At 52.5% G+C, this 8,064-nt stretch overlaps 1 protein-coding gene across 1 annotated transcript in view; it reads right to left on the bottom strand.

Moving 5' to 3' along the window:
• The window catches only part of LOC137356807 (insulin-like growth factor 1 receptor), a 63,560-nt gene extending 56,511 nt beyond the window's left edge, over positions 1–7,049 (bottom strand). Inside the window, exons 1-3 of the mRNA XM_068022597.1 lie at positions 6,632–7,049; positions 2,196–2,511; positions 352–494 (exon numbers count right to left, since the gene is read on the bottom strand). Of these exons, the coding sequence (XP_067878698.1) occupies positions 352–494; positions 2,196–2,511; positions 6,632–7,034 (862 nt within the window). The 5' untranslated portion in view covers positions 7,035–7,049. The remainder of the gene's footprint in view (positions 1–351; positions 495–2,195; positions 2,512–6,631) is intronic.
• Positions 7,050–8,064: the final 1,015 nt, after the last annotated feature.

Raw genomic sequence — 8,064 nt, 5'->3', positions numbered from 1 at the left:
CAGGTGGTATAACCGGAGTTATACCGCACACTGCCGTCCTCCCGTCAATTACACACATCTCGTGCAGACTGCAAACCTCGCCCCCTCCATTGGAGTTGTGCGACCCTAACTGGGTCACCCTGAGCTCAGGCCACATACCGTGGGGCCCACTGCCCAGGCTCCAACTGCAACCCCATCAGGTATAGGACCCCAAAGGCAGGGTCTATATTCGGGGCAGGATAGAGGGTCCCCATCGCTATGGGGATGGGAGTGGGGGCAGGGTGGTCACAATCCTCTCCCGCTTTGGAACTCAACATGGTAGCTCTCAATATCACCCCCCCCCCCCCGCACCCCGTGAAGGATGGTACTTACTGCCTCCTCGGATGTTGACGATCAGGTTACCCTCAATAACGGTGCACTCAGCCAAATGCTGGGCGGCGGCCAATGAGTCGACTGTCTTGGTTCCAACATGGCAAACTTTGGGGCAGTGACCTTTGCACTTGATGCAGAAGATGCTGATGGGAAGGGAAGAACATGGTGGAGGGGGGTCAGAACCTCAATCGGCAAAGATACCAGAGGGGCACGGGGTGAAGACAGGAAGAGAGAGAGAGAGAGAGGAAGAGAGAGAGGGAGAGAGAGACAGAGAGATATCAGAGGGGCACTGAGGAGAGGCAGAGAGGGGGGGTAAAGACAGGAAGAGAGAGAAAGAGAGAGAGAGAGAGAGACAGAGAGAGAGAGAGAAAGACAGAGAGAGAGAGGGAGTGAGAGACTGAGAGAGATCCGGTGGGGGGGGGGGGGGGTGAAGAGAGAGAGGGAGAGAGAGACAGAGAGACGGAGAAGAGAAAGACAGAGAGAGGGAGAGAGAGAGAGTGAGAGAGAGACAGGGAAGGGAGAGAGAGAGAGAGACAGAGAGAGAGAGAGAAAGACAGAGAGAGGGAGAGAGAGACAGAGAGAGATCCAGGGGGTGAAGAGAGGAAGAGGCAGAGACAGAGACAGACAGAGAGAGAGGGAGAGAGAGAGAGACAGCGAGAGAGAGAGAGAGGAAGAGACGGCAAGCCAAAGCTAGGAACTGTGTGTTTGGGATAAAATTATTATAAAGGACAACTTTCTTGAGAAATTAAAATAGATTCTGAAGTGTAATTAAAGGCCTTTTAATAAAAGGTGTACTTATACACAGGAAATTCTATTTTGCAAAGATTAAAAATATGTTTGTCTGTTTATGAAAGCTCCAGTGATCACACTGATCACACTGATGGCATTGAGATGAACCCGGGGGTATTTACTGTAAACACTGAGACTTTAAATACCAGATACATCACAAACTTCTCCCGTGAATTTCCAGGATTGGTACAGTCCGGGGTTAGATACAGAGTAAAGCTCCCGCTACACTGTCCCCAACAAACACTCCCAGGACAGGTACAGCACGGGGGTTAGATATAGAGTAAAGCTCCCGCTACACTGTCCCCATCAAACACTCCCAGGACAGGTACAGCACGGGGGTTAGATACAGAGTAAAGCTCCCTCTACACTGTCCCCATCAAACACTCCCAGGACAGGTACAGCACGGGGGTTAGATACAGAGTAAAGCTTCCTCTACATTGTCCCCAACCCAGTGCGGAGGGGCGTGGGCCGGGAGGAGGATCTCCTTGTCGGTCTGCTCCTGGGCCTGGCCAAGGTAGCAATTCACAGGTCCAGGCTGAGGGCCGTCGGGGGGTCCGTCCTCCCCGATTGCCTGCCTCCCTTCCGCGGTTACGTTTGCGCCCTGGTGTCCCTGGAGAAGGAGCATGCGGTGCGAAAAAGAAAAAAAAAAACGGGGTTAGATACAGAGTAAAGCTCCTTCTACACTGTCCTCATCAAACACTCCCAGGACAGGTACAGCACGGGGGTTAGATACAGAGTAAAGCTCCTTCTACACTGTCCTCATCAAACACTCCCAGGACAGGGACAGCACGGGGTTAGATACAGAGTAAAGCTCCTTCTACACTGTCCTCATCAAACACTCCCAGGACAGGGACAGCACGGGGTTAGATACAGAGTAAAGCTCCCTCTACACTGTCCCCAGCCACCTGAAAGTGCCTTCCACCCCCTGCTACAGTTCTGGTGCAACACATTTCCAATGCCCTCTCCCAGTGAGGCTGGCAATGTGGTTCTGAAATGAGATGGCCTCTTGACATGTGGACACACTCCTCGAGCGGGTGTAAGCTGGGATCGGGTACCTGCGGGTGTCCCTTGAATACCCGGAGGGGCATTCCGGCATGCACTCCCCCTGGAAGACGACGAATGGCAGCCAGTCCTTGGAATTGTCAGAGATCTTGTGAAGGCTGGCACAGTATTCCTGGGTCACGCAGCGCCAGCCCTCGTACTTGTAGGTCTTGGGCGGACAGCTGGGCAGGCAGGTGTCGTTGTAGCGGTAGTTTCGGCAGACCAGGCACATCCGGCTGTCAGCGGGTCGATGGCAACCCCCGAGGCACTCCTTGTGGCAGCACTCGCCGGTGCTGGTACAGCTTCGATCCAAACACTTACGGGGGCAGACTGCAGGAAAACAAGACAAGCAGAGCCTTCAGTTCACCAGACACTCACTCGATGAGAAAAAGGGAATCAAATGGATTATCATTCCATTATACAGAGTGTACAGTATAGAAACAGGCCACTCGGCCCATCTGCTCCATGCTAGTGTTTATGCTCCAGACGAGCCTCCTCCCACCCTCCCCTTCATCTCACCCTATCCCCATATCCTTCTATTCCTTTCTCCCTCATGTGTTTATCCAGCTTCCCCTTAAATGTATCTCTGCGATTTCAATTGTAGAAAACAGCTTCTCTGCTGTCTGCGTTGATAAATGTATCATCTGGTCACAGAGATACAGAGTAAAGCTCCTTCTACACTGTCCCCATCAAAAACTCCCAGGACAGGTACAGCACGGGCTTAGATACAGAGTAAAGCTCCCTCTACACTGTCCCCATCAAACACTCCAAGGACAGGTACAGCACGGGGTTAGATACAGAGTAAAGCTCCCTCTACACGGTCCCCATCAAACACTCCCAGGACAGGTACAGCACGGGGTTAGATACAGAGTAAAGCTCCCTCTACACTGTCCCCATCAAACACTCCCAGGACAGGTACAGCACGGGGTTAGATACAGAGTAAAGCTCCCTCTACACTGTCCCCATCAAACACTCCCAGGACAGGTACAGCACGGGGGTTAGATACAGAGTAAAGCTCCCTCTACACGGTCCCCATCAAACACTCCCAGGACAGGTACAGTATGGGGTTAGATACAGAGTAAAGCTCCCTCTACACTGTCCCCATCAAACACTCCCAGGACAGGTACAGCACGGGGGTTAGATACAGAGTAAAGCTCCCTCTACACTGTCCCCATCAAACACTCCCAGGACAGGGACAGCACGGGGTTAGATACAGAGTAAAGATCCCTCTACACTGTCCCCATCAAACACTCCCAGGACAGATACAGCATGGGGTTAGATACAGAGTAAAGCTCCCTCTACAAAAAAAAAGAAAAAAACAAAAAAAAACGGGCTTAGATACAGAGTAAAGCTCCCTCTACACTGTCCCCATCAAACACTCCCAGGACAGGTACAGTATGGGGTTAGATACAGAGTAAAGCTCCCTCTACACTGTCCCCATCAAACACTCCCAGGGATAAAGAATGAAGTTTTTAAAAATTATTTGTCTAAGGGATGAGTGTTGCTGGCCCGGCCAGTATTCATTGCCCATCACTAATTGAGAAGGTGGTGAGCCGCCTTCTTTATTCCTCACTTACGTCTGACCCTACTTGCACTGCATTGTTCTGCTGTTTTCTCCACATCTTTTATTGTAATAAACTCTGTTCATGTGGCATCTTAACAGTTTGCAAATTAAGGAAACTTGAAGCTCCTCAGTCTGTGCTGAATTGAACAGACTGGGGGATCTTTTCTGTCGAAAAGAGAAGGCTGAGGGGTGACCTGACCGAGGTCATTAAAATGATGAAAGGGTTTCGATAGGGTAGACGTAGAGAAGATATTTCCACTTGTGGGGGGAGACCAGAACTAGGGGGCCATCAATATAAGACAGTCACTAATAATTCCAATGGGGAATTCAGGAGAAACCTCTTTCCCCAGAGAGTGGTGAGAATGTGGAACTCACTACCACAGGGAGTGGTTGAGGGGGCAACAGCAGAGATACATTTAAGGGGAAGCTGGATAAACACATGAGGGAGAAAGGAATAGAAGGATATGGGGATAGGGTGAGATGAAGAGGGGGTGGGAGGAGGCTCGTGCGGAGCAGAAACACCAGCACAGAGCGGATGGGCCGAACGGCCTGTTTTCTGTGCTGGAAATGCTGCATGAACTCATTGCACCCGTACAGGAACAGAACTGGAATGCAAATCTAAATGTAAACATAGTGAAATGTGAGTGAGAATGTTATCCGTTCCTCGATCAAGCAGCTCGATGTAGGTAGCTGGTCTGACAACAGGTATCAGTTTTCAGCTGGGGTCCCCGGCCTGGTGTGTGTGTATGTCTGTGTCCGTGTGTGTAACCCTGCTCAAGGTGAGATTCCCTACCAAACTGATTAACATTCTTTGATGCATTTAGCGTACTGCACCAGGCTGGCCCTCTCAGTGCGGTAAACACTGAGCGCTGTTTTTAGGTAAACAGGGACCACCCTGAGCTGTTCCCTGCCTCCCGCTCATACGATAACCAGCAAAGAAAGAGGAAGAGGCCATTCTGCCCCTCCAGCCTGTTCTGCTATTCTATTAGATGATGGTTGATCTGTATTTCCACTCCTTTTTCCCAACTGTCTTCCGGAACACTTAATCCCCTTACCCAACAAAACTCTATCCGTCTCAGTCTTGAAATTTCCAATTGACTCCACCTCCCCCAGCTTCAACAGCTTTTTGGGGGAGGGGGTGGGAGTTCCAGATTTCCACTCCCCCTTTGTGTGAAGAAGTGCTTCCTAACATCACCCCCTGAATGGCCTGGCTCCAATTTTAAGGTTCTGCCCCCTTGTTCTGGACTTCCCCCACCCCCCAACCAGAGGAAATCGTTTCTCTCTATCGACCTGATCGAATCCCTTCATCTGACCCGTGCTGTACCTGTGCTGGGAGTGTTTGATGGGGACAGTGTTGAGGGAGAACTCCCTCAGCACTGTCACTGGGACTGTCGGCCTGGATTATGGGCTCAGATCTCTGGAGTGTGATGTGAGGGATATGGGGATAAGGTGGGTACGTTGGATTGAAGGATGTGGGGATAAGGTTAAAACAATCCATCAGCTCTTGTAGGAGGTAAAACTGAGCGAGAATAGTTTCTGATCGATCGGAGCAACTTGTGTTTACACTAAATGCAGTCCCTCGGCCCTATATACAAAACAGGGGCCATTGTGTTTATTGAGAGTAACATAGCAACATGTTTACTGCAGGTTAAACTTAACTTGACAGCAGGCCCAAACCTAACCAGGAATCCCTGTCCCAAATCAGGGGAGACCACTCTAACCCCTCACTCACACTCCTGTATCTGGGCAGGCCTCTCTAACCCCTCCGTCACATACTCCTTCTATCTCGGGAGGTCCCTCTAACCCCTCTCTCACACTCGTGTATCTGGGGTGGTCCCTCTAACCCCTCCTGTATCTGGGGAGGTCCCTCTAACTCCTGACTCTCACTCCCTTAGTACTGACCCTCTCACAATGCAGCACCCTCTCAGTACTGACTCTCTGACAGTGCGGTGCTCCCTCAGTCCTGATCCTCCAACAGTGTGGCAATCCCTCAGTACTGACCCTCTGACAGTGTGGCATCCCTCAGTACTGACCTTCCAACAGTGCGGCACTCCCTCAGTACTGGCACCGGGAGTGTGAGCCTGGATTATCTGCTCGAGTCTCTGGAGTGGGACTCGAACCCATGTCTTTCTGACTCCAAGGTGAGAGAGATACCGACTGAGTCACGGCTGCGAGTCGCCGTTGCAATCGCCCATCTGAATAAAGGGCTTGGGGTGGAGAGAGCAGTGCGGGGTGGAGAGAGCAGTGCGGGGTGGAGAGAGCAGTGCGGGGTGGAGAGAGCAGTCCGGGGTGGAGAGAGCAGCGCGGGGTGGAGAGAGCAGTTCGGGGTGGAGAGAGCAGCGCTGGGTGGAGAGAGCAGCGCTGGGTGGAGAGAGCAGCGCTGGGTGGAGAGAGCAGCGCGGGGTGGAGAGAGCAGCGCGGGGTGGAGAGAGCAGCGCGGGGTGGAGAGAGCAGCGCGGGGTGGAGAGAGCAGTGCGGGGTGGAGAGAGCAGTCCGGGGTGGAGAGAGCAGTGCGGGGTGGAGAGAGCAGCGCGGGGTGGAGAGAGCAGTCCGGGGTGGAGAGAGCAGTGCGGGGTGGAGAGAGCAGCGCGGGGTGGAGAGAGCAGTCCGGGCTGGAGAGAGCAGTGCGGGGTGGAGAGAGCAGTCCGGGCTGGAGAGAGCAGTGCGGGGTGGAGAGAGCAGTGCGGGGTGGAGAGAGCAGCGCGGGGTGGAGAGAGCAGCGCGGGGTGGAGAGAGCAGCGCGGGGTGGAGAGAGCAGCGCGGGGTGGAGAGAGCAGCGCGGGGTGGAGAGAGCAGCGCGGGGTGGAGAGAGCAGCGCGGGGTGGAGAGAGCAGCGCGGGGTGGAGAGAGCAGCGCGGGGTGGAGAGAGCAGTGCGGTGTCCTTACTTTTCTGACAGTGAGTGGAGGTCCAACACCGGTAGTCCCGTCGACCGTTGAAGTTGGTCTGGATGCAGGGGTTGCCGTCGTCCATGGTTCCCGGACACACGTCCCCGCATTCCTCCACTTGCTTATTCCCGAAGATGTAAATGTTCTCGTCGGAGTTGAGGAGCAGCGACCAGTCAATGGTGGAGAGGTGACAAAGCTCCTGGTTCTTCTCAATACGCACGTCGCCCCGCATGATGTTGGTCAGTCGGTGCAAGCCGATTTCCCTTAGGTGGGGCATCTCGAAAATCACCATGGCGTAGTTGAAGAAGAGGCTGACCCCCTTGATGACCATTAAGTTGGGGAAGAGGTCCTTCAGACTCTCTAGTCCGTACACCCGGAAGATCAACAGGTACTCAGTGATCATTGTCAGCTTGGGAAAACTGATGCCGTGGAAGTCTTCGGCCTTTGTGTTGAAGAGGAGGAGGATCTGCAGGTCTCCCTCGATGACAGTGCAGTTCTCGAGCTTCCTGAGCTGGGAGATGTCATGTCGGATGTCCAGATTTCCGCAGACTGAGGTGGGGAGGGTTGGGTGGTGGGGGAGAGCAAAGTGACATTTACCAAGGACATTAGAATAGGGAGGATGGAGAGTGAGAGCAAGAGAGAGATTAAGACTTGCATTTCTATAGCGCCTTTCACGATCTCAGGACATCCCAAAGCGCTTTGCAGCCAATGAAGTACTTATGTTGTGAAGTGTGGTCACTGTTGTAATGTCGGAAATGTGGCAGTCACTTTACACACAGCAAGATCCCACATGATTTTTTTTTTTACTGATTGTGATTGAGGGTTAAATATTGGTCCCAGGACACCGGGGAGAACTCCCCACCAATCCACCATGCACCAACACCCACCACCCCCACCCCCCAACCCCCACCAGCTCACAGTTATTTATACTCCCACTGGCACAAGGAGCTTTATCAAATAGCAAGCACATCACACATGAGATGGTGAATCCTTGTGATCACCCCCAATCGATCGGGAGTCGGTGATCAATATCACCCCCAATCGATCGGGAGTCAGTGATCAATATCCAATCGATCGGGAGTCAGTGATCAATATCACCCCCAATCGATCGGGAGTCAGTGATCAATATCCAATCGATCGGGAGTCAGTGATCAATATCACCCCCAATCGATTGGGAGTCGGTGATCAATATCACCCCCAATCGATCGGGAGTCAGTGATCAATATCCAATCGATCGGGAGTCAGTGATCAATATCACTCCCTATCGATCAGGAGTCAGTGATCAATATCCAATCGATCGGGAGTCAGTGATCAATATCCAATCGATCGGGAGTCGGTGATCAATATCCAATCGATCGGGAGTCGGTGATCAATATCACCCCCAATCGATTGGGAGTCGGTGATCAATATCCAATCGATCGGGAGTCAGTGAT

This window comes from Heterodontus francisci, chromosome 46, assembly GCF_036365525.1.
Source record: "Heterodontus francisci isolate sHetFra1 chromosome 46, sHetFra1.hap1, whole genome shotgun sequence".
Lineage (NCBI taxonomy): Eukaryota > Metazoa > Chordata > Chondrichthyes > Heterodontiformes > Heterodontidae > Heterodontus > Heterodontus francisci.
Note: the sequence above shows the minus strand (reverse complement) of the source record. Positions and strands in the feature narration are given on the sequence as shown.